Source organism: Pseudorca crassidens, chromosome 18 (genome assembly GCF_039906515.1).
Source record: "Pseudorca crassidens isolate mPseCra1 chromosome 18, mPseCra1.hap1, whole genome shotgun sequence".
Classification (NCBI taxonomy): Eukaryota; Metazoa; Chordata; class Mammalia; order Artiodactyla; family Delphinidae; genus Pseudorca; species Pseudorca crassidens.
The window spans coordinates 59377932-59405061 of record NC_090313.1 but is presented as its reverse complement, the minus strand read 5'-3'; the positions used below and the strand labels follow the sequence as shown (position 1 = coordinate 59405061).

General features: G+C 47.7%; 1 protein-coding gene across 1 annotated transcript in view; it reads left to right on the top strand.

Annotated features, from left to right (window-relative positions):
* Positions 1-25971, top strand: part of SIAH3 (siah E3 ubiquitin protein ligase family member 3) — a 78984-nt gene extending 53013 nt beyond the window's left edge. Inside the window, exon 2 of the mRNA XM_067713038.1 lies at positions 19506-25971. Coding sequence (XP_067569139.1) covers positions 19506-20180 — 675 coding nt within the window. The 3' untranslated portion in view covers positions 20181-25971. The remainder of the gene's footprint in view (positions 1-19505) is intronic.
* The last annotated feature ends 1159 nt before the right edge of the window (positions 25972-27130 follow it).

The window sequence follows — 27130 nt, the reverse complement described above, 5'->3', positions numbered from 1 at the left end:
CGACATTAAGAAAGGAGAAAGCAGAAAAGACACCGCACAGGGTACTGCCCTGATCATTCTCCTACAAATCCCTGGCTGACCCCTGTGAGCATGTGCTCTCCCTGCTAGGAAAGTCTGCTCTGTGAAGACTGGGACCACCTTGTCTTGTGCACGTCCCATGGCACATAGTAACAGCTCAATATAGATTTGTTGAATGAATGAGTGAGTGAATAAATGAATGAATTCACTCTGTGACAGCAGAACGGCATGGCTATCAACGGGCACTGCCAAAGAGGGTGATGCTTGTTTATGTATTACTACTTAAAACTCGGAGGAGGAAGCTGTTTCTGAATTCCAAACATGAAAACCCAATTAAACTAAATAGTAGGAAATTACAGGCAGCCATAAAAAATGAAGAATTTATTAATTAAAGCTAAACTCGCTCCTAAAAAATGAACTGAAATACTGTGAAAAGAAAGAAGATAAACCAACTTCCCATTCTGTGCTTAATAATTCCCTCAGAGCATGACATAAATCACAGCAAGATCCTTTTTAACCCACCTCCTAGAGAAATGGAAATAAAAACAAAAATAAACAAATGGGACCTAATGAAACTGTAAAGTTTTGCACAGCAAAAGAAACCATAAACAAGACGAAAAGACAACCCTCAGAATGGGAGAAAATATTTGCAAACGAAGCAACTGACAAAGGATTAATCTCCAAAATATACAAGCAGCTCATGCAGCTTAGTATCAAAAAAACAAACAACCCAATCCAAAAACGGGCAGAAGACCTAAACAGACATTTCTCCAAAGAAGATATACAGATTGCCAACAAATACATGAAAAGATGCTCAACATCATGAATTATCAGAGAAATGCAAATGAAAACTACAATGAGATATCATCTCACAGCAGTCAGAATGGCCATCATCAAAAAATCTACAAACAATAAATGCTGGAGAGGGTGTGGAGAAAAGGGAACCCTCTTGCCCTGTTGGTGGGAATGTGAATAGATACAGCCACTATGGAGAACAGTAATGGAGGTTCCTTAAAAAACTACAAATAGAACTACCATACGACCCAGCAATCCCACTACTGGGCATATACCCTGAGAAAACCATAATTCAAAAAGAGTCATGTACCACAATGTTCATTGCAGCTCTATTTACAATAGCCAGGACATGGAAGCAACCTAAGTGTCCATCAACAGACGAATGGGTAAAGAAGATGTGGCACATAGATACAATGGAATATTATCCAGCCATAAAAAGAAACGAAATTGAGTTATTTGTAGTGAGGTGGATGAACCCAGAGATTATCATACTAAGTGAAATTAAGTCAGACAGAGAAAGACAAATATGATATCACTCATGTGGAATCTAATTTTTTAAAAATGATGTAAATGAACTTATTTAACAAAACAGAAACAGGCTCACAGATTTCGAAAACAAATTTATGGTTATCAAAGGGGAAATGTCGGTGAGGGGAGGGATAAATTAGGAGCTTGGGATTAACATACAGACACTACTATATATGAAATAGATAACCAACGAGGACCTACTGTAGAGCACAGGGAACTCTAGTCAATACCCTGTAATGACCTTTATGGGAAAAGAATCTGAAAAAGAATGAATATTTGTATATGTATAACTGAATCTCTATGCTATACACCTGAAATTAATGCAACATTGTAAATCAACTATACTCCAATAAAATTAAAAAAAATAATAACACACACACAAAAAAAATTCCCCCAGAGCTATGTCTCCCCCCCTGCCCCTCCTGTGAAGTGGGTCCGTGTTACCAGGTTCTGTCTGGGTACTGGGCACCCCATACGACTGACAAATCAAGCTGTTATCCTGCAGAATAGGGGAGCCAGATCACCTCTATTACGAAGGTGCCCTCAAAGTTTGTTAAAGAATCAGAAACTTGGGCTTCCCTGGTGGTGCAGTGGTTGGGAGTCCGCCTGCCGATGCGGGGAACGCGGGTTCGTGCCCCGGTCCGGGAGGATCCCACATGCCCCGGAGCGGCTGGGCCCGTGAGCCATGGCCGCTGAGCCTGCGCGTCCAGAGCCTGTGCTCCGCAACGGGAGAGGCCACAGCAGTGAGAGGCCCGCGTACCGCCAAAAAAAAAAAAAAAAAAAGAATCAGAGACTTAAGAGGAATGTCTGAGGTCCTTAAGGACCATCTATTTGATTCCAAAAGAGATGGCCCGGTAGGATCTAAGCGGGCGGGGAAGGGCGGGCCTAGCCCCTTGCTCAACTTCAAAGTGTGGTCTGTGACCCAGCAGGTTTGGCATCCAGGTAGGAGCGCAGAATCTCAGTCCCGGAGCACACCTGCTGAATCGCAGTCTGCGCTTTCACAAGACGCCCGGGTAATTCGCATGCACGCTGCAGTGTTTGAGGACGACGCGTCTAGCCCACTTTCCGCGGAACAGTGAAAGGAGAGTTTTGGGCCTTATGAAACTGCAAGGGATGATATAGGACAGGGGTCCCCAGCTCCTGGGCCGCGGACCGGTACCGGTCAGCAGGAGGTGAGCGCGGGCCAGCGAGCGCAGGTTCACCTGCCGCTCCCCATGGCTCGCGTTACCGCCTGAACTACCCCGCACACCCACCGTCGGTGGAAAAATTGTCTTCCACGAAATCGGTCCCTGGTGCCAAAAAGGTTGGGGGCCGCTGCTATAGGAGAGTTATACAAGTGCAGGGCACGTGCCTTCCCTTCTACAACATCCCCTGAGAGCACTGGGAATGGCAGAGAAATAGGAAGCCATCCCAACCTCCTGGGGTGACCCCAGAGGGGACCCGCGCTGCAGGCGCTGTTCAGGCTGTTGCCGTCCTAGCCTGCAGAGGGCCGAGCCAGAGCCTGAGGACCATCTCCTTCCCCTTGGGCCAGGTGGAGAGTTTGGGACCCTTGTAGAAAGTGAGGACCCTCCAATGGGGGAAACGGGACCAAAACAGGACCAATGTTGAAAGGTAGCCACGGTGAATTCTGTAAAGAAACACACCTCTGGGGACAATTTCAATTGCCTTGAAGTATGTTGGGCTAAATTATCTTTGTGGACACTAATAAACATGTTCCTTAGAGACGCACGGTGACTGTCATATCTCAAAGATGAACATTGGATGAATGAGTTATTAGGGACTGGCCAGACTGCTAACCTCCCAAGCCCAGGGGGCAGCAATTCTCCTTTCTGCCTTCCCATGTCTTCCCCCTTAAGCCTAACTAAGATTTGCGTTAAATATGTACGCAGCTACTGGGAGAGCTTTAGAGTCAATGAGACACCGGCCCCCACCTCACTTAAGGGGATTGACTTGGAGCCATCAGCAGGGGTGGGGAGAGCCTCCCTGCAGAGACAGGAGGAGACATTTACTCAGCCAGGCCTCAGCCCGCAGCCAGGGGTTAGTCTCCTCTAATCCTTGGTCCTGCTGTGGTATTAGTTTCAGTCCTTAGCCCCCAATCTGGTCTCAGGAAACAGCCTTCTGCCCCAAGGACCAAAGGGCTAGGCTTGCCAAACTCCAGGCACAGCTGTGAATACCTTCAATCCTTTCCTCTGGTTTCCAGTCTCCCTGGGAGTGTCAGCCAGACCCCACCTTTCAAGAGCAAGGAACTCTTAACTCTCCCTGGATACTCAGAGCCTGTCCCCGTTGTGACTCCCATCCCCATCCTCTGATCGCCCTAGTTATTAGCATCCCAGGCAACCAGATCACTAGAGTATCAAATGAACACATGGGAACATGAAAGAAAAGGTTTTCTGGGTTCTGCCTTAAGCCCCATACGATATGCCCATTTAACAGTGACCTGGAGACAACAGCCATGCACACCCACGCTCCCACTCTCTTTCTTTTTTGTTTGTTGTTTGGTTTTTCTTCTTTCACGTATAGTGTGCAGTGAAGTACACAATCTCTAGTATATATCCCGACAGATTTTTACATATATATGCATCCAACTAACCACCATCTGGATCAAAAGTTAAAATATTTCCATCTCCCCCCGCAAGAGGTTCCCTCATGTCCCTTCCTAGTCAATATGCTCCCACACAAAGGTCCCACTGTTCAGACCTGTCACCGTAGGTCAGTCATGCATGGTTTTGAACTTCATACACATAGAATCATTAAGTATGTGCTCTTCTATGTCTAGCTTTTCTTAATCAACATGTTTTTGAAATATAGCCACATGTGTAGCAGTCTTGCATTGTCTTGTGATAGCCGGGTAGCATTCCATCGTGGGAATATACTACAGTGCACCCACTGAAAGGACGCTTAGGTGGTTTTTAGACTTCTGGCTACTATGAATTAATCCTTCTATAAATTTCCATGTGTATGTTTTTTGATCACACGATGCTCACTTCTGTCAGGGGCTGAATGCGTAACCAAGATGCGTCTGAGATTGTACTCAATTTACAGGCTCACAAAGTGGCCTGCCCACTTCATGGGTGCTGGCAGAAGACACAACACTCCTGGGTCAGAGGTGAAGGGCCACTTCTCACCCACAGCAAGAGCAGCAGGCAGAGTATCTGCATTTTTGCACCAGTTCTTTGAGACCCAACCCCTAAAGGGTAATTAATGCAGAAAGGGACAAATGATGCCCACACACACAGTAGGGTGTATTACAAATGCTTGGGGAACCCACATTTTTTTATAATGGACAGTAAGCATGCCTGCCTTTAGTTCTGGAGGGAGATACAATATCTGTGTCCCAAGACTGGAAGCAAATCTGCCTTTGGCTAGGGAGACACTAGCTCTGTATCTCAAGGCTGTTCAGTATTACAAACAGCCTTGAAAACATAGTCTGGAACAAAGGACATTCAATGCCTTGCTTACAAGGTGTACAGAAATGCAAGAGCCCAACAGAGAATTGCTTCCCAACAGGCAAATGCCCAGGAGTGGAACTGCTGAGTCAAAGGGGCTGGCCTACATTTAGTTTTAGCAGATACTGCCAAAAAAGGGGTCCCAAAGTGATTGTACCAATTTATACTCCCATTAGCAGCGTCTGAGGTTTCAACTGCTCCACGTCCTTGCCAGCACCTGGTATTGTTGATCTGTTTCATTTAAGCCAAACAGCCGTACTGATCTGTTTCACTACGGCCATGCCTTTGTTTTTTCAGGAACTCTTCCACATGGCAGATGTCTAGATGCTATTTTTTTTTTTTTTGCAGTACGCGGGCCTCTCACTGTTGGGGCCTCTCCCGTTGCGGAGCACAGGCTCCGGACGCGCAGGCTCAGCGGCCATGGCTCACGGGCCCAGCCGCTCCGCGGCATGTGGGATCTTCCCGGACCGGGGCACGAACCTGCGTCCCCTGCATCGGCAGGCGGACTCTCAACCACTGCGCCACCAGGAAAGCCCCTAGATGTTATTTATAATGATGGTTCAGATCAACATGAATACTATTGCCTTTACCGAATTTTCATTTGTCAACTACATATTAACAGCCATATGCCAGGTGAGCAGTGGGCAGTGTAGATATGAGGCTCCGGGAAGCAGACACACAGGGCAAACTTCTCTCAGGAAACACATTTTAAAGACAGCAAGTAGGATGTGGCTCCTAAGCAGGGGGAGCTGGTCTTAGGGGAAGCACTGCTGTTCAGGCCCGGCCACCATGAGGGGCCCGAGGAGACAGGTTTGCTCAGTGGAGGAGAAAGGGGTGCAATGGTGGGAACACGGGAGGGCCAATGACCAGACCTGCTCATAGGATCACCTGAACTTTCTAGCGGGGCTGCACTGACCAAAATGCTAGTAGATGATGATAACAATGATGATGATGAAAATAACAGCAATCAGTTATTGAGTACGTCCTATGTTCCAGGCACTAAGCTAGGCTCCTTACGTGGATTAAATTACTCTGTACACTGCAGCCAGCACCCACTGGCCAGTGATGAGATGAAAAGACTTAGTAAAAGGCTTTCTGCTAGTGAAAACACTGGTCTTGGATGAGAGCTGTCAGGGAGGTTTTAAGAGAGATTTGGAAGGGCTCTGGTGTTTTTATGATTCCATCCAATTCAGTTTTGTGTCTAGAAATTATGTAGGGTGAATTTCCTTTGCTTACATCTCGATTAGCTAGCTATTCAATAACAATAATAACAATAGTGGTGACGGTGATAATGATAATAGTAATAACATCTTCTTACTCTGGGCTAGGCATGACACAATGTACTTTGTATTTCATTCAGTCCTTACTTCAACCCTATGAGATATTACAACTCCCATTTTACAGAGGAAGAAACAAGTATGGAGAGGTTAATTAATGAGTCCATGGTCTCACAGCTTTTAGTAGCAAAACCAGGATTCATACCCCAGTGGGTCTGACTTCAAAAATGTTTTCTTTCTACTCTGCAGCACTGTCTTTCCAACTACGCTTGGTCAAACGACACGCTTCTTACTTTAGGGACAGGCTTATAGGAAGGCCTAATTTGCTAAGGATGATTATTGAGAATTAAGCCTGCCGTTGGAAGATGGATTTGTGTGTGTGAAATGACCTGGTGCTCTGCTCTAGATCTGTGCAGCTCTGGTTTTAGTACATGGATACTAAGTTGACAATCATCCTGGGAAAGTCTGCTACCTCCACGTCTGGGGGCAGACACGGCGTTTCCTGACAGTGAGGCCGTCCTCGGGGAGGAAACCAGAATTCTGAGCAGAGGTCCTAAGCAGACAGAGAGGGACCCCCGGCTTCTTTCACAGCCTTGTCGTCTAGAAGATTTAGAGGAATACAGGTGTGTAGGCGTGAGTTTGTCAGCGCTGGGAGATTTGGAGACAGACTGGGAACCAGGATGAGACAGGCTTGAAAGTCCTAGAGGCCAGGCCTCATATTGACACAATAAGCTAGGCCTGATCGCAAGCACGGGTCCAGGGTCAAAGTCTGGTCAGAGTGAGGTCAGGTTTGTTTGTGCTGCATTTTACTTTGACTGCAAATAAGCAGGTCAAAGATACACCCAGGGTCAGGGACACACGAGTGAACACTGCTCTCCAGTGCCGCCCTAGTGCCCTACAGACACCAGAAGTTCATGGTCTCAGCAGCCACAGGCTATGAGAAATTTGCCAGGTCAGAGTTGGACAAAACTCTGATGGGGAGACCTGGGGGCAGGGGGTGGAGGAAGCGGGGAGTGGGGAGAGTCCCTGTCATATCAACATTCCAGTGACACGTGCACTTTACCCAGGTTCTCTAAGATGGAAAAGTTTAAGACCCAAAGGAATTTATCCATTCTTTCAAAACCAAAAAAACCTACTGAGCTCTTTTAGGTATCAGATAATGTTCTAGAGATACAACGGTGAACACAACCAAATTCCTAGTCCCAAGAAATATACATTGCAGTAGGGAAGACAGACGGTACACAAATAAATATATGACCTACACTATATATACTATAATATAATGTTATAAGTATAGAACTGATAAATACTAGGAAGTGAAATAAAGCAGAGTAAGGGGATTGAGAGGGTTTCTTTAACAGATAAGTGAAGGACAGCCTCAGAGTAGAGGAGCAGAGACGTGAATGAAGTGCGAGAGTGAGCCATGTGGGTAGCTGGTGGTGTTCCAAGTAAAGGGAATAGACAGTGCAAAGGCCCTGTGGCAAGTGTGTAGACAGAGTGTTCAAAGAACAGCAAGAGGCCAATGTGCTTAGAGCAGAGTAGCAAAGGGATGCAGGGGGGAAAAGATGAGGCAGAGAGTTAGCTGGGCGTCAGAGGATGTTGGTTCTTTTTCTTTTTTTTTAATTGAAGTATAGTTGACTTACAATGTTGTGCTTGTTTCAGGTGTATAGCAAAGTGATTCAGCAAAGTGATTCGGTTATACATATAAGAATATATATATATATATTCGTTTTCAGATTCTTCTCCATTATAGGTTATTACAAGTATTGACTATAGTCCCCTGTGCTATAGGTCCTTACTGTTTATCTATTTTATATATAGTAGTGTGTATCTGTTAATCCCAAACTCTTATCACTCCTCTTCTCTTTCCCCTTTGGTAACAATAAGTTTGTTTTCTATGTCTGTGAATCTATTTCTGTTTTGAAAATAAGTCCATTTATATCACTCTTTTGGATTCCACATATATGTGATATGATATTGTTCTCTGACTTACTTCACTTAGTATGATAATCTCTAGGTCCATCTATGTTGCTGCAAATGGTATTATTTCATTCTTTTTTTATGACTGATATTCCATTGTGTATATATACCCAAGCTTCTTTATCCATTCACCTGTTGATAGCCATTTAGGCTGCTTCCTTGTCTCGGCTACTGTAGACAATGATGCTATGAACACTGGGGTACATATATCTTTTTGAATTAGAGTTTTCGTCTTTTCTGGATATATGCCCAGGAGTGGGATTGCTGGATCATATGGTAGCTCTATTTTTAGTTTTTTAAGAAACCTCTGTACTGTTCTCCATAGTGGCTACATCAATTTATATTCCCACTAACAGTGTAGGAGGCTGCCCTTTTCTCCACACCCTCTCCAGTATTTATTATTTGTAGACTTTTTGATGATGGCCATTCTGACCGGTGTAAGGTGATACTTCATTGTAGTTTTTTGTTGTTTTGTTGTTGTTTTTTGCGGTACGCGGGCCTCTCACCGTTGTGGCCTCTCCCGTTGTGGAGCACAGGCTCCGGACGCACAGGCTCAGCAGCCATGGCTCACGGGCCCAGCCGCTCCGCGGCATGTGGGATCCTCCCGGACCGGGGCACGAACCTGTGTCCCCGGCATCGGCAGGCAGACTCCCAACCACTGCGCCACCAGGGAAGCCCTTCATTGTAGTTTTGATTTGCATTTCTGCAATAATTAGTGATGTTGAGCATCTTTTCATGTGCCTATTGGCCATCTGTATGTCTTTTAGAGTATGTTGGTTCTTGATGGCATGGATAGGGAGTTTGTGTTTCACTGTGATACTGATGGAAAACTATTAAAAGATTTTGTGAGAAAAGTTACAGTCTGTATGAGGCCAAGAACGGATGCAGGAAGACTTGTGTATTCATTTCTTAGGGTTGCCATACAAAACCACAAACTTGGTGGCTCAAAATAACAGAAATTTATTTTCACACACTTTTAGAGGCCAAAATGGTAAAAATCAAGTTGTCAGCAGGGCCTTGCTCCCTCTGAAGGCTCGAGGAGAGAATCCTTCCTTGCTCTGGTTCTGGTGGCTCCGGGCATTCTTTGGCTGTAGCAGCATTATTCCAACCTCCACCTCTATCTTCACATGGTCTTCTCGTCTGTGTCTGTGTCTTCTCTTCTGTCTCTTCTAAGAACACTTGTCATTGGATTTGGGGCCTGCCTGGATAATCCAGGGCGATCTCATCTTGAAATCCTTAATTTATCTAGATCTACAGAGACCGTTTTCTCAAATAAAGTCACATTCTCAATTCCAGGGGTTACCATGTGGACACCTTTTGGAGGCCACCTTTCAACCCACTACCTCTAGTCAGGAGGCTATCACAGTAGCCCAGAAAGGCGGTAAGGGTGACTTGCCTTAGAGTGGTGGCAGGCAGATGGTGAGAAGTGGTTGGATTGTATTAGGGTGACAGCTCAATGGAGAGGATTCACTCGTTCATCATCTCCACAAATATTTCTCGGGTTCCTACCATGTTCCAAGCACTGCCGGCACTGAGGATACAGCACGGAAGAAACAGATGCAACACTCAACCACCTGAGCTCACATCACGGTCCAGCAGCAAAACACATAAGTGTGCTGTGTGTCATAAAGGAACACGCAGCAGACAGAGCAGCCCTAGTCAGTACAGAACATGGAAGGAGGAATACAACTTAGCCAGGCCAAAGGGTACCCCGGGGGTGGGAGATGGGGAGGGTTGAGAGCCCTGGTGGAGAGAGCTGAATTTGTGGAGTTCCTGGTCACAATGTCTTTAAAGAACCAGACAAACAAGGGTGGCATGTGGCCTTGGGGCAGCCTGGCCATCAGAATGTCTCAGACCACCCAGGACATACCGCTGTCCACTCGTAGCCTGCCAACACATCTGCTTCTGAAGTTTGCGTTTGCATGTGTAACCATTTTAGCGACCCACCCCCTCCCTAACTTTATGGCCCCGGATCCTACCATAGCGGCACCAGGTACATGAGCAAAATTGTTGCCCACAACCCGAGGTTATCCAGATCAGGTGAGACTGCTGCCAGCATGCTACGTATACCACCCTTGAGTCACCCCCAGGGTCCTTAAGTAATCCTACCCAGACCCCTGCAGTTAACGGGTCTTCAGCTAACCAAATCCTAACCTTTAAATTGCTCACACAGACCCTGGGTTTCACTTGCCAGCTGCAGACATAAAAGTCTGACTACTCAAGAAGTTGCTTTTCAGGAAAGGTCTTTCATCGGTGAGATTCACAAAACTCATTAGCATCTCAAAACCTCGCAGATAAAAGGCAGAGTCAAAGAATAAATGGAAATGAGCAGGATTCCTCTGCTGTGTGGTTCGACTACAGGCCCGCCCCTAATGTTTGCGGGGCTCTAGGCAAAAGTGAAGGCGGAAGCCCACACACTGCATGTCTAAACACTTAAAAGATCAAGGTAAGAGACACTTAAAATATGGCGTACCCTCCTACTTTAATAATTAACCCTTCATAACGATCTGGATGGCCACAGCCCCCCGTCCGCAACCCGTCTCACTTTCTTCCTAATGAGGCTTCATGCTGCACTGAAATGAGTCCCAGGCAAAGGCAAGTGGACACCCTAGCCCACACATCCAAGCCCCAAATAGTCCCCCATGGGCCACACCTCATGTCTAACGGTCCGCCTTCGGGATAATGGATCCCAGAAATAGCACAGGCTCCCAGAAGCTGACTCAGAGCCACTGGGTAGGGAATTCCAGATCCCAGTTATCTGGAGTATGGTCTGGAAGGGCCAGTTCAGGGCACTGGGTGGGTACAACCCATTAGTCCCCCCACCTTATGGGGAAGGGGAAAACTGGGGGAGGGCCCATAATCTTTGGTTGGATTGAAGTTACTTCCTGCTGATTGTTAACAGAAACTGGAAGTATGGGGGCATCCAACCTTTAGTTAGGTCACTGGTCCTGCCGGAGTGCCAGAGGGGAAAGCGGGTCTAGACCAATCGAAGACGGTTAGATTAAGACAATCCAAGACAGTCTGCTGGATCCAGGGCTGTCCTTCCCAAACAAACTGTAAGAAACAATCTGCTATTGATAAAGGGGATGCTTAGGGCTCCGAATAATCTCTATACAAAGTAAAAGCAAAGAAAGTCCCTCGCTGGCATGAGAAGTTCCTCCTTCGAGGCTGTTATTTGACTTCCCATGATGGCAGCTGGGTACATTTCAGTGTCCTGCCCCTGGTCAGGTCCCACTGTCCCATCACTGTCGGGTTCTGGGTGAGGAGCCACCAGGAGACCTACCTGACAAGCCAACAGCTATGGCCTCCCGTGCACGTGCGCACACACACACGCACACACACCACGCCACACATATGTCTACAGGAAGGAAGGGTAGAGAACAGAGCCTCTGACTGAAGACGAGCAGCCTTTCCATGGATATAGTGCAGGACACGGTTCCATTCATGAATCGTTCATTCGTTCATTCAAGCAACAAATACTCAGGGAGAGTCTAGTAGATGCCAGACACTGCACGGTGCTGGCATTGCCCATCACGTGGCTAAGCACTGAGCAAACTAAACCCTGTCCCTGCCCTCTGACTTCCAACCTAGCTAAGAAGAGAAAGCCACGCACTAGTGATTTTCAAAACGAGTTGAAATTAAAAAATGAATTGTACGGACAGATCTTGACCACTGCTTGACTTCTCAGGTCAGGGAGGGAGGCAGCATCCCCATCTCACAGGGGCTGATGGTCCCAAAGTGACAATACCAGTTGGGACCATGATGGAGGCATGCTGGGCGGTCATGGGCCAGGATCTAGGAACTAAAGAAAGGCCTGGGGTGCTTGAGGACTGAGTCATATTTTTTGTTTTCACAATGTCGTCCACACATTTCTTCCCAGCCTCTCACAGAGCCAGGGTCTGAATTTATAAGACGACCAGCTGAGTCACGAGCCTTTTGAGACCATAGGACCAGTGCCGGTGTAGACATCTGTATGAACCCCTTTCATTGTTTTTCACCCATGGACCTTGGGTTCTAAAAATTTGATCCACCCACATTTTTATCTTCCTCTTTTCACAGTAATAACTCACTTTCCTCTGTTTTATTTCTGGCATATAACACTCAGGACTCAAGGCTTCTGTGTGTTTGCTAACAAGTGTCTCCTTGCTCAATTTACATAATTTTAATTGCCAGTGAGGAAAGTTTGTATGCAGTGATCTACCAGGAGCAAGATTCTGATACTCTTAGAGATGGTACCAGACCACGGTAAGTCCTTGACTCAGTGGCCAGAGGCAGAAATAGTCAGGGAACAAGCTCCCGGGCTCGTCCCTAAAGTGTGGAATTCCTCTGAAGTGTTTTAAACAATCTTCGTAGCTTGAAAACCAGGAATTTCATCAAGGAGAGTCCATTTCTAGCATCTACTATGCTGAGTAACAAAATACTAATTTCACCAATGGAAACCTCTGTGGAAATGGTAATTAGCAGCATCTGGTGTGGATCAGAAATACGGGTACTAATTGAAGCAACTGTAGTCGTTATCTCTGGAGTCTGGTCTTTCGGATAAAATGTTAGGTGATCACCTTGAAGTGAGAATTCCTGATTAGGGAATTGACAGCCCCTGGAGTGTAGGTTAAAAATGTACACATTCCTATCACATTCTCTCTATGAAAGCCTTTTAAAGAAAATTACAGACATTATCATGCTGCCCACACGAAGCTCTCATTCATTCTGTGTTCTAAGTATAACCGTCTGGGGGGAAAGGAGCATGAGACACATTTTCTAAGGAAGACAGTCTATCCCAGGCAATAAAAGCCCCTTTGTTGTTTTCTATCTCCGTGTAACTTATTTCTCAACTGTTTGCTGGAAGCTTTCCAGAGTCCTCCTGGGTTTCATATGCACAGTCATGCTAGGTTTTGCGGAAGAGGGGTGGAGAGGTGGGTGTCCCAGGAAAATGGAATGTGGAACACTAAACCTTCAGCCTTGACCATCCTTCTGAGAAACGGAGGGGATTTTTAAAGACTACAGAGTGGGACCTGGAGCGGGTACAGATACTCACCCTTCTCTGCAGACCCGATTCCCAACTAGGTTCCAGCCTCCCTTCTTTTTTTTTTTTAGCATCTTTATTAGAGTATAATTGCTTTACAATGGTGTGTTAGTTTCTGCTGTATAGCTAAGTGGATCAGCTATATGTATACATATATCCCCATATCTCCTCCCTCTTGCGTCTCCCTCCCTCCCTCCCTATCCCACCCCTCTAGGTGGTCACAAAGCACGGAGCTGATCTCCCTGTGCTATGCGGCTGCTTCCCACTAGCTATCTATTTTACATTTGGTAGGGTATATATGTCAGTGCCACTCTCTCACTTCGTCCCAGCTTACCCTTCCCCCTCCCCGTGGCCTCAAGTCCATTCTCTCGTAGGTCTGTGTCTTTATTCCTGTCCTGCCCCTAGGTTCTTCAAAAACCTTTTTTTTAGATTCCATATATATGTGTTGGCATATGGTATTTGTTTTTCTCTTTCTGACTTACTTCACTCTGTATGACAGTCTCTAGGTCCATCCACCTCACTACAAATAACTCAATTTCATTTCTTTTTATGGCTGAGTAATATTCCACTGTATATATGTGCCACATCTTCTTTATCCATTCATCTGTCGATGGACACTTAGGTTGCTTCCATGTCCTGGCTATTGTAAATAGAGCTGCAATGAACATCGTGGTACATGAATCTTTTTGAATTATGGTTTTCTCAGGGTATATGCCCAGTAGTGGGATTGCTGGGTCGTATCAGCCTCCCTTCTTTGCAGACCTGATTCCCAACTAAGTTCCATCCTTGACTTTATCCCAATGTTCTGATATCTGCCCTGAAATGTTACTCCTCCCCGCTCTTCTCTCCTGTGTGTGAGATACATCGATAGCATCGCTGCCTTTCCCCTTCCCCCCTGTACTGAAAGCTTCACTTCATTAATTCTCACAAATAGGGGCACGAGCAAATGCAAAGCACATGCCCGTCGTTATTTTTTTAGAGCATTTATTCTTTTTGATGTGGACCATGTTTAAAGTCTTCATTGAATTTGTTACAGTACTGCTTCTATTTTATGTTTTGGTTTTCTGGCTGCAAGGCATGTGGGATCTTAGCTCCCCGACCAGGGGTCGAACCCACACCCCCTGCATTGGAAGGAGAAGTCTTAACCACTGAACCACCAGAGAAGTCCCACACATGCCTGTCATTTGAAATTGGGTGCAAAACATCTGCCTTCAGATGAAATGCATTAATTAGCATGGCTCGGTTCCTGGAATCAAGTGGAAGGAGAGAGCAGTCCTCCAAATGAGCTCACTGGCCAGAGGGAACAGATGCTGGAGAAAGGGTCACGTGGTTTTCCAGGGGCAGGTTTCCTCTTTGGGTGCCAGGATATGTAGGGATAGCCATTACCAACCATGGGAGTGTGGCTGATGAAATTAAGGAAGGCATTTTTAAATTCAATTACACCCTCAGTGGAAATGCTCTCACTAATGCTTGGGGAGAGAATTATACCCAGTCCATAAAGCCTAACATTTCTAAACCCAATTTTGCGAATTATTCTAAAGGTTGATTCAAGGTCTCTCTTCCAAATGGGAAGTTAAATATGGCCAATGGAAGGAAGACATCCGCAGACTGACTGAGGGGTTTATCAGCCTGTAAGAGTTTTAATTAATGTAATCACTAATGTTGCATTAACAGTTTAGTGAAGGAAAGTAATTACTCACACATCCGCTGTATCAGATGGGAAGATTAGAATTCATTTTCCAAAACGATTAGCATTTTGCCAATTAAAAGAATCCCTTCTCCCTGCCAGCAGCCCTGTGACCTCGCTCAGCCGAAGATCATTTAAATGAAACATATTTTGCATCAGAAGATAGAGCAGGAAGAAATGGAGAATTAAGGCTGTGTTTATTCCTAGCGCCTTCTCAGGGCACAGCAAGCGCAGGGGTCTCCGTGAGTTGATAATGTCTCGCTTTATCTGCATAGTCAGTCACTTTGGATTATACCACTGGCTGCTCTGTTACCCTGCAGCAATTAAACAACGGAAAGGCCAGTGGAAGACGAGGCCAAAAGGAAGCAAGGGGAGAGTCTGGGTGGAATGGCCAAGCCTAGGGTCCAGTGGTTGGACAAGTGCCAGGACTCACTGTTGCCCCATCCTGAGTGACAGCTGGAACCGGCTCTGTTGGTGTGCTTGGGCCATCATGCTGCCCACACGGGCTCCCTAAAGTGTGAAGCTATGTCCCTTGAGCCCTCCTACGGATGACCCCTGAGTGTTGGGTGTCATCTCCGTGCCAAGACTTTGGCAATATGGTCTGACAGCTCTCCAGCCCCCCTCCTCACCATCTCTGGCAGATCCTCTAGTGACAGCCACTTGGAACTTTTCATTTCTTAAAAATCCCATAGTTGGGTCTTCCCTGGTAGCACAGTGGCTGAGAGTCCACCTGCCGATGCAGGGGACACGGGTTCGTGCCCCGGTCCAGGAAGATCCCACATGCCGCGGAGCGGCTGGGCCCATGAGCCATGGCCGCTGAGCCTGCGCGTCCGGAGCCTGTGCTCTGCAACGGGAGAGGCCACAACAGTGAGAGGCCCGCATACCACAAAAAAAAAAAAAAAAAAAAATCCCACGGTCTTTCAGATCCAGCTCCTTGGAACCTGTTATTCACCCCATCAGCAAACCTTTTGCCTACTTTGTTAGAGCATCACCCTTCCTGCTTCGCCCAGGGTAAATGGCACTGGGCACTGACTAGAATAGCTACGGCCCCCACTTTGCACACTCAGAGCCCCTCCGGTCCTGCACTTTTGCATTGTGTTATATTATACTAATCACAGTGAGCTATTGAGACAGGAACTGGGATCGTACTCTGCTCAGTATTCTCAGCCTGTGCTGAGGCGGTGCACGTGTCAGCTGCTGTATCCATTCTTGTCGAACGGCTTAATGATCGTGGGCATATATTAGCCCTCCCTGCCTCCCCCCGTCAGCCTCATCGAAGGTCAGCCTAGGAGGCCCAGACTGGTCGGATCAGCTAACATCACAAAGGAGGGAACTGAGACATTTGCATACGGATGGGCATTCCCTCTTCACATGTGCTCCTCACTGGTGAAGCGCCGTTTCCAATGGGGGCTGACCCTCGCTGAGTGCACCGCCTGGGCTTCCTTCTGCTATGTCTCTGACTGCGTTTAGCCAATGGGAGGCATGGCGGGAGACTGGGGTCGGGGAAGAACGGGAGGTTGAGGTGTTTCTTCCTCATGCCCTCCTTACTTTGGTTTCACATCTCTGATACTAGCTGCACAGAACAGGATGGAGAAGACGGAAGATGCATCTGCAGAAGGGCAGAGAATAGCCCAGAGGCCATTTCTAAGATGGGAATTTCAGGATATTCCGTCACCATGCATCGGCATGGGACAGGAGGCCCCAGTCAAGTGCTATGTTGGGGTCTCCAGACCCTTCCGGTGGCCTGTGTTCAGCCCAGAGTGCTGCCCAGGTGCGAGGGTCAGCTGACCAGTACCAAGGCAGGCAGCCACGGACCGAGGGGGAAGGCCACCGAAACGCTTCATCCCAAACCGTGTCCAAATGGAAATGCCTTACTGATGTAATACTTGATGTGGTCATTAAAGCTGTTTGACAGGCACTGTTTCATTTGATCCCTTGACAACCCTATGAAATAAATATTTTGCTGATGGGGCAACTGACTTAATCAAGGCTGCTGGACAAGTAAACGGTGGAACAGACCAAAGTTGGCCAACATCCAGCTGGTGACCTTCCCAGGCTATGATCAATATCACCTTTAACTGATCTGGGCTCCATTCCCATCTGCACCCCTTATAAGCTGTGTGACCCTGGGCAAGTGACTCAACCTCTCTGTGTCCGTTCCTTCATCTAGAAGGCACACATAACATGTTTCTCTCGTGACTGCTGTGACCTAAATGAGGGTGGGGGGGCTTCTCAGAGGCTGGGAGAGGCTTTCCATGAGAAGCCAACACCAGGTCCTCTTGAGCGAAACAGAAGAGGCTGACCTTCTGCCTGGCCTGTTGGGAGGATCTGGGAGGAGTCCTTGCATCTGGCTGGTGGAGTGTATGAGCCTGGGCTACTTGTACAATCCCAAGGGATCCTAGGAATTGGCCCCCCTCCTTCACCGGTTGACTAAATGATATCAGCCACCAGCAGGCAGGTAGGAACTAAGCCAGATTTAACTTTTTTTAAAAGTAAGAAAATTGATCTTTTCTGTGAGAAATTAAATAACGACACAAAAAATATCTACTTTCCACAGCGCCTAACACTTAGTAGACGCTACCTACTAGTTAATTCCCTTCCCCGTATTTAACACTAAAGGCTGAGTCAGTCTCATCACTAGCAGGATTCTGGAACGCAGCCTTTCCATCAAGGGGAAGACACTGTCCCCCTTGGGGCAGGTGGCTTGGCGGGTGTGCAGGATGGGTGATGACAGGCTGCCCAGTAGCTGCCGCGCAGGAGCTGCTGGAAGGGCCCTGACCCTCCAGGTCAGCTGGGCTCCCGGCGGAGGAGAGCGCGGGGGCGAACAACTCCAGAACAGAGCTAGTCGGGCCCCCAGTGTGTGTGTGTGTGTCCCTGGGTGCTCTAAAGAAAGGGAAGCTCGCCAGGCCTCCAGCCACTTTCTGAGCCCGAGGAGATGGCCGTAACAGCGATGAGCATGAAAGACAGACCATCACCCATCACCCTGGTCCTCTACATGCTGGCAAGGAACTGAAGCGAGGCAAGTGCCCAGAGGCACCCGAAGTCCAGAGGGGCTTGGAGAGCGAACCCGAGGGCAGCGCAGAGAAGGCTGCCACTGCAGACCGGCCACCTCCCCTGCACAGCCCAGATCCCACAGACTAATTAAAGAAAAAAACCCTCAAAGAATGGGGGAGAGAGCTGGAGGTGGGATTATCGAGGGGAGGGCAGTTGCTGTGTTCAGAGTCATGAGGCGTGAAAATGAATCCCATCTTTCACTTCCCAGCTTTGTAACCTTGGGCACGTGACTACTGAAGCCTGTTTCTTCAACTGAAAAACAGGAATCACAGTCCTTGTGCCAGGGAGGAGCCTTTTCAAAACCGTAACTAATTAGACACGCACTGATGTCTGTACCACCTACACCGAGAAACGCAGTGTTGATTTTGCTCACAGCTGTATCTCTGGGTCTGGTCGTGGCAGGTGCTCAGTAAATGCTTACTGATCCCTGATCAGAAAGTGTTGTCACAGCTCCTGATGTTTTGAGGGCATTGGTGGGCACGTTGTCGTGAAGAACAAAAGGTCGAGAGAGTCTCAGGGTGGAAGCTGCCTAGTGGCGAGTCCCTGGCAAGTTGCTCTGGAACAGTGAGCCTAACGCAGGACAGAAGTGTGCCTGGTGGGGCAAAGTCCCAGGAGTCATAGCTCAGGCTCCCTCCCTGGGGACTGTGGTCCAGCTGCACACAAACAGCTCGGGGATCCATGGTTGCCTTACTACCCAGAAGGGCACCGCAGATAGCACAACCCCTGGCAGCACTGGAAGGACAAATAGGTATTTACCAAAATTTTGTTCTAAAAATAATAGTAATGATAAAATAGAGGGGAAAAAATCCATTGACTTCCAGTCCCTTCACAAAAATATCAACAGTATCAAAAAAGCACAAAAAAAATTGATTTCTTTGTTCTTTATGACTAATGACCATCAATGCAAGTTATTTGAAGGGTAAAACTGCCTGAGTATCTAATTGAAGAATCAGAAAGGCAGAAAGATTGCATTTTCTTGGATGAGTTTTCAGAATCTCAACCACCCAAGGCATCCACCGTGTCCCTCATTGTTTTAAAGTTTTGTTTTCTTTTTTTTTTTTTTTTGCAGTATGCGGGGCCTCTCACTGTTGTGGCCTCTCCCGTTGCGGAGCACAGGCTCCGGACGCACAAGCTCAGCGGCTATGGGTCACAGGCCCAGCCGCTCCGCGGCATGTGGGATCTTCCCGGACCGGGGCACGAACCCGCGTCCCCTGCATCGGCAGGAGGACTCTCAACCACTGCGCCACCAGGAAAGCCCTGTTTTCTTTTTTAAATATACTAATACGTTTGGAAAATCTCTTCTTGCAGGAGGAATCTCTTGAAGAAGCTTCTATTTCCGATTGGGTAAATTTACATTCTATACTGAAATGAAATGACTTGGAGAAGACTTCAGCATCTAAATCTGGCAAAACATTCAAAACAATGAATTCTGTCTCATTAAAATATTTGTCAAAGCAGATAATAACAAGTGTTGGCAAGGACGTGGAGAAATTGGAACTCTCTTAGATGCCTGATGGGGATGTAGAACGGTGTTGCCATTTTGGAAAACAGTCTGGCAGGTCTCATTTTTTTAAGAAATAGAGCTTTCTCTACCGGTAAGGGAGAGTCTGCTTTCCACATTCTGAACACCGGGGGAGTCTCAGCCAGGCTGAGAGACTGATCTCACCGCCACTAACGTTCTTCTCTTTCGCCTACAGTATGTGTCCGGCCGATGCGCCGTCACCCAGAGCGCCCCGGAGCCCGGCAGCTTCCCCCCTCACCTCCTCCCCCCACTCCTCCGCCACCACGCCCGCCAGCCCCACCTCCGCCACCACGCCCGCCCTCACCACCACCCCCCGCACCAGGAGGCGGGGCTACACGCTGCCCAGGTGACGCCCTGCACCTGCCCCTTGTTCTCCTGCCAGTGGGAAGGCCACCTGGAGGTGGTGGTGCCCCACCTGCGGCAGATGCACAGGGTGGACATCCTCCAGGGAGCCGAGATCGTCTTCCTGGCCACGGACATGCACCTCCCGGCACCGGCCGACTGGATCATCGTGCACTCCTGCCTCGGCCACCACTTTCTGCTGGTGCTTAGAAAACGGGAGAGGCATGCAGGGCACCCCCAGTTCTTCGCCACCATGATGCTCATCGGGACCCCCACCCAGGCCGACTGCTTCACCTACCGCCTGGAGCTCAACAGAAACCACCGGCGTCTCAAGTGGGAGGCCACCCCCAGGTCTGTGCTGGAGTGCGTGGACTCGGTGATCACTGACGGGGACTGCCTCGTCCTCAACACCTCGCTGGCCCAGCTCTTCTCCGACAACGGCAGCCTTGCCATCGGGATTGCCATCACTGCGGCGACGGAGGTCTGCTCCTCGGAAGCTGAGATGTGAAGCAGAGGCCCCGGACGGTCACGTGCAGTCCCCGCTTCCCCGAGGAACTCTGCCTGGGCCCTTGGATCTCAGAAGGCCAGGACTCCAGGCTCCTTTCTATCCTTCTCCCTCCTTCTCTCCTTCCTTCCTTTCTTTTTTTGTCTCAGGTACTTTGTGGTATTTGGTATTCGTCTGCCATGGGCATTATATTACGTAAACATCTTGTGATTCAAGATCTGGGTGTGAGGTTTGTCCTGATTTGTTGGTATAGTTTTATAGAACACTTTTAATCGGATTCAGTCAGAATGGTGATTTCTCGCCACCGTCTCCTTGCAATTCCCTTCTCCGCTGCTTCTAAATTGAGCAAAAGTCACCAAGGTCACAAAGCAGACTCTTGGGGTTGAAAGGAGACAGTGTCCAAATCATTTCTTGCTTCTCTTTTTAATCTATTTCAGAGTGAGCTAACTCTGAAATGCGTGCCGACAGCAGATTAGGGAACGGGACCTGGCCAGCTCGGGGGTATGTATTTCAGACCAACCAGACGCAAGTCTGCCACCTTCCCAGGAACCTCAGGGGCCACGCTGCCTGGACACAAGGAGATGGCGTCTCCTCCGAAGGCCAGGGCGCCGGACTGCAGGCGTCACCACGCCATGTGTCCTCTGGCTTGATCCCGGGGCTGGGGGGAACGGGCAGAGGTTGAACCCTCTTTTGCCAGGCTGTTATGAGCTTGCTGTCATCCCGGGCCATCTTTTTCTGCTCCGAAATCAAAGGCCTCAAGCGTTTGGTGCTTTCTTGAAAATCTCTTTGCCGTCTGTTGAGCAATTCATAGAAAAGGATGGGCAAGATGCAGGGGAAGAGAAGCAGTGGAAAAAGCGAAGGATAAAATGAATCTCCCACCTCTGGGAGGGCGTTCTCTCCTGAGAGAGCTTTATTATCAAGTTATAAAATCCACCAATCCTTTCCCTGGGGTGGAGCACGTTTGTATCAGGCAAAGAGCCCTCTGTGCCCTTGACAGTTCATAAGCAGAACCACGATTCGGCATCAAACACAAGGAACTTGAAGGGTGCGACCAGGTCCTCTGACCTGAAGGGCTGTCCCCATCACTCAGACACCTGAGAGGGTCCTCTTTCCTTCCCTTACTTCTAAAACGCTCCGAGGGCCCCGTTCAGCACACACACGCTATCACTGGTCAGTATGCGTCCAGCGCCCCGTTGCAGTATGAATGAAGAGGCCATGAAAATCCATACTGCCTCCAGGCAGATGGCCTTCTCTCATTCGGCTGTCAGAACACTTTGCCAACCTCTTCTTGTGGAAGTCTCTCGTGTTTTTGAAGAAAGTAAGCATGTTCAGTGGAAGCTTCTGATGGAAGCTGATACCTGTAAGCCTTCCCAGTAGGTCCTCTTCCCCCTCCTTTTGGTCATTTTTGTTCTCCCCTCGGCCAATCCCTGGTTGCAGCAGCTACACGGACGGGGCCCCCAAACCCCACACGACGCTCACCAGTGGACCTTTCACCAAGCAGACGTTGCTCTCGGTCCCGTTCCCTCCCCTGGCCATCTCGGCTGGGTCCTGGCAGGCCTCCCAGTGAGGATTTAGTTTCGGGCAGCTTTTGCCCTGAATGGCCATCAGCAATCTTTTCTCTGCCAAAAATAATTGATCCAGAAACACAACACCCTTCCCCCCAACAACTGGGTAATCCTGCAGCCACCTGTGCTGCCAACCCGCGGCTCCAGCTCTGCAAGGGCAGGGTCGGTCGATAGAGGAGCTCGGAATGCAGCCCCCTCTAGTTATACAGTAACCGCTGGGGCCTGGGATCTGAGGTTTTGTTCTCTAAGAGCCCTAAGGAGACCAATAAACATCGTGTCACTGATTGAGGCAAACGCCAGGGGCGCAGTCCCAAGGAAAGAGTTGTAAGCTCCTTCCTCTTAGTGCTGTCAGAACGTCCCACAGGGCACCAGCATCCCCCACCCAGAACCGCACCGCCGGCCTGGGAACAAGCTGAGGCTGGCTGGTCCATGTGAGGAGAGACTGGCTCCTTACTTTACCCCCAGGCCCTTCCCCAGAACCTAAGACCTCCTTGGCTGTAAGTCTGATGCCTCCAGAGGCTGCATTCCTTCCATGGTTCCTGATTCTCCACCACTTGGAAAACATTTGTGTAGCATCACAGGTGCCCCAGATAAACAAACCAACCAAACCTCGTTAAGAGTATAATTACCATCCACCGGGCCTTAGGGCGCGTGCAAACGCCACCTCTGCCCTCCTGTGGTGCCAAGTGAGGAGAGCCTGACCGAGAATAACTTCAGGCTATTAGTAGCGCACACAGGACTGTATTATGAATAAGTGATCCCAGGTCGGAAGGGATATGTTTGGTTCCTAGAAACCTTTAGATTAAAGGGTAGAGGTGTGTTATTTTCATCCATCTATGGTGCTCCCAAGAAGCCCTTCCTCTCTATAGCCATGTGTGAAGAATTGAAGGAAAAGGAGCGAAGTGGAAACAAGGTACAGGGATTAGAAAATGGTACCAACGAAGTGCGCTGTGTTGAGCTTTACGGTCACAAAGGTTCCCTCATTTGAGACTCAGGAGAATCCCCGTCAGCGTCCTCCGTATACAAAAAACACAGAAGTTCAGAGACACGAAACGACCTTCCCAAAGTCACACACCAAGTGTGTTGGGACCACAGCTTGAACCTGGCCCACCGACAGCAAACCTGGTGTTCTGGCCAGAGGAAGACGAACCCAGAGTAGTCAGCACGTTCCCACCTCGTCAGTGGACTGGGGTCCCAAGGGTCCACTGGGTCTTGGTTCGGGGAGCAGGGAGAGTCTGAAGTAGCTTTGCTTTGAGAGGCATCTCAGCTCGAAGAACTGGTCAACCTGGAAGCAGGGGGAGGGGTGGGGGGCAGGGGAACCAAGGAGTGGGGTCTTCAGTGGCCTCAGGCCCCTTCCTGTATCACATCGCCCACTGCAGGTTCCTCATTTTTAGGTCCCCAGGAGTCCACCCAACACAGAGCCCTGGGATCTGACTGCCTCATGCCCACCCAGATGCCGACTTGATACCCACCCTCTAAGGAGTACAGTCAGCCCTCTCTGTCTGCAGGGCGTTGGGTCCTCGATACGCCCCACACCCCCACCCCTGGATACCAAAATCCACGGATGCTCGAGTTCCTTATACAAAATGCCATAGTACAATCGAAGCCCACAGATGCACAGGGCCAACTGCATTTGCATTTAAAACGTAGGCCTAGGGATATATGTGAAAAGAATCTTAAAAAAGAGTGGATATATGTATATGTATACCAGATTCACTCTGCTGAACACCTACACAACATTGTAAATCAACTATACCCCAATACAAATTACAATTAAAGAAAAAAAAAGTAGGCCTCGGGAGACGGCAGCCCTTAACAGCAAGAAATGAGTTACCAGCATTTGAACTTGAGGCAGGAGGTGTGAAGAGAAGGTCATTCCTGCCCTTGAGGCTGAGCCTGCATAAATGGTCAGTGCAGAATGGAAGTCAGGCCAGGCAAAGCAGATTGCCTTTAATTATCCTTCTCTCCATGTACCTGCAGCTGGGATAGACTCCATCACTACCTGTGGCTATCGTGGACCTTTAAGAAACGGATCAGGTTAATAATAATAATAGTACTCATGGCTACCACTTATTGAGGGTTTACTATGTAACCTAGTGAGCTAAGTACTTTGAGCATATTATCTCATTTAATCCCCATAACAACCTTATGAAGCAGGTACTATTATTTCACCCATGAAGAAACTTAAGCTAAGAGGGATTAGACACTTTTAAGGTCACACAGTAGCAAATGGTACAGCTGGGTCTGGAATTGAGCGTGTCTTGCTCCAAAGTCCAGGCTTCAGACCAATACCAACTACGTCATTTCTAGAAATTCATGGACCCAAGGCTCAGAAGGACCAGTCATAAATTCTGAATGGCACAGAGGCCTTTTAGTAGAGTTGCTTAAATGTGCCCTTTCATTTCTTCCCTTTCTCCCTCTTTTCCCAGACCAAGACAGAACGGTGTGCTACAGCTGGCTTGTGTAACAGTTGTTAAATTTTTTAGGAATTTTACAAACTGTTAAGCACAGCCACTATCAAAAATTAAATTATATAAATTTACAATTAAATAAGTTCTATTAAAAAGAAGGTAATAAATACTCAAAACTCATCACTTCCTAATTATTTCACTACTCTTATTTTCCATGCTTTCAAGATTATTTACCTTGATCACATGTGTGTGGTGAACATACTATATAATGATGCGCTACCAACCCCATGTTTGGTGACATCATGGTAACTGCTTGAAACTGGCCACGGTGGCAGTGTTCACCCTATGGAAACTGTCAATGCTATAAGCCAGGGTGTTTCCCACTTGGAGAACTAGCTGTGAAAACCTTTACCAGCACACCACTGCCTGGACAGTTCTGGTGCACATGGCAGGGTGGGGAGAGGGGACTTTGGAAGGAGAAACAAGATCCTGGTGGCCACGCTGACAGGGATAGAGATAACAGCCAAGCTAGCCAAATAGCAAATTTTCGGGAAAACACAAATTGTTCCGGAGAAGGGGGTCTGACGCCTCTAAGCAACTTCAAGGGCACTCCCTGCCCTATTCCAGATCCTTCCCTATTGCTGTTAGTGTGGGAAGTTCTATCTGATGACTTTCATGGAAAAATTATGGTTCCACAAAACCAACCTACTGCAATTCCAATCCCAAAAGTAGGACCAAACTCTACAAAATTAGAATCTCCCATTGCTTGTTCTTATAGGTCATTTTTCTTACCTCTGTATATAGAGCAAAACCTAAAGAAATATTTTACTTTGCAATTAGAGATTGGAAATATCCAACATCTGAGAATGACACAGTGGGCGGTAGTTGCAAACATCACATAAAATGTATGACCACAGAAATAGGACCCTCACATCCTCAAAGCTGAAGGACAAAAAAGGGAACAGATCAGGGGATGTTACATGAAGAACAGAGCCTAGCGCTAATCTGGCTACTTCACTGCAACCCAACAAGGAGCCTGTTCACAATCCATAGTCTACCCAGACCGATACTCTTTCCAGATTAAGGGTATGGTTCCCACTAGGATAAAAGTCACAAGGAACTCCAGGCTGAGTGCCCTGTAGCAGGCAGAATCTCCAAGGTCAATAGTGAATCAGTTACTCTGATCCCAGTGGCTTCAACGTAAGTGAAAGAAGTGAGGCTTGTTGAAGCCTCCACTTGGATGCAATTTCTGGTGGAAGGGGAAGGGACTGTGGACTGGACATCAAAGACGTATGCTTCGATTAAAGTTCAGCTACAAATAGCATCAAGAGTAGAGTCTCCTAGTAGATTGTTAGACCTTCAGATTATTTGTTCTGAAGATTTCCTTTAAGGATTGGTGAGCTCTCTAGTGTATTAACCTGGACAATGGCCAGCCAAGAAAAACTTCACTAAAAAGAGATCCAAGAAATCTGTCGTAGATAAGCGTTGATTTGTTTCCCCCAAATCAGATTATCACATGGGTTACCTACATGGGTTAGGGTTTGTGTTTTCCAATATTGTATGAAAATATTTAACTTTGAGTACTGTACTATAAACACTCCCCTCCCCTTTTTAACCTTTTCTTAGGGTATTGAGATGAGACAGAGAAAGGAAATTGAGAATCACTTTACTTGATCTGAATTGATGTATATATAATTTTCTAGGCTTTCTTATGATGTTAAAGACAAGAAGCAGTAGCAGATTTAGAATTCTACTTTCTCTCTACTCTGTCTCCCATGAAAAATGTCATTAAATTGCATTTGATATTGTGTCCTCGAACCTTTGGAGTTGTTTGTTGTTGTTGGGATTTTTCTTCTCTCCATAGGCTACTGTGCGACATGAGGGAATAGAAATGAAACGCGATACCCGACAGTGCAATTATCAGAAATTCACCAGCTGCCACGTTTGACTTATGTTTCATTATCTTCCTCCCCTTTTCATTTTTGCCTCCATTTTAAAGTCATAATTGGATGTAAGGGAGAAAGTAGGGCTGAAGGTGAATAAATGCTGTGGCAGCTAATTTGCCCTCAGTACTATTTCAGCATCTGGTGCTACCCTGAGAAGAGAGACCAAAGCCTCCCTCGCTGGCCGTCACTGCCCACCCCCTTCCTCCCAGTGCCCCTTATCTCAGCTCTCCCCTGCCTCTGCCTGACAACAGTGGCCCTGAAATTTACTTCTGGGCCTATCAGATCAGTTGTCAAGGGAGCCTTCATGGTTTAATTCTTTAGTTTCAGGCCACTGTTAGTTACTCGCAAGATCAGGATTGAGCAAGTTTTAATCCTATTGCCTGTCAAGTCATCTTAACCTCTATCTTCTTCCCTACGTTCTTGGTCCCAGAACCTGTTTTCTGCTCTCACAAAGGTTTATAGAAAGCGCCTCGAATTGATCTGAGTGATCAAAACTGACCACAGGGCCAGCATGAATATTCATGAGCCAGGTTACTTTTCAGGCCACGGCCTTTCTTGGGACAGTTCTGCACACCATGGTGTCCCAAACGCTTGCCCTTGCCCTAAAAATACACTCAGAGATGCACAGTAAGGTTGCTGAATGCCAGAGAGACACTCCACTGAAAGAAGGGGGAAACTCACCCATCGGAAAGTCAGCCGGGGAGGGAGGCCCAGCCCCGAGCCCACTCTGGGATGCAAGGTTAGCTCTCAGACTTGAGTGTGCTTAAGAATGATCAACAGAACTTGATTTCTGGGCCCTAGAAACTAGAGATTTTCCTTCAGGAGGTCCAGAGTGGAACCCAGGGTTCTGATTTAACATTCTCCCCCCGAGGATTCTGCTGGAGGTATGTGGGTGAGGATGAGATTCTCAAATCCAGAACTGAACACACGGATGCTAACAGGGGCCACAGGAGACTAGAATAAAGGAGCAGATAAAGCCACCTGAAGAAGAAAGCCGGTCTTTCTGCGGGAGGAAGGAAGGCAGGAAAGGA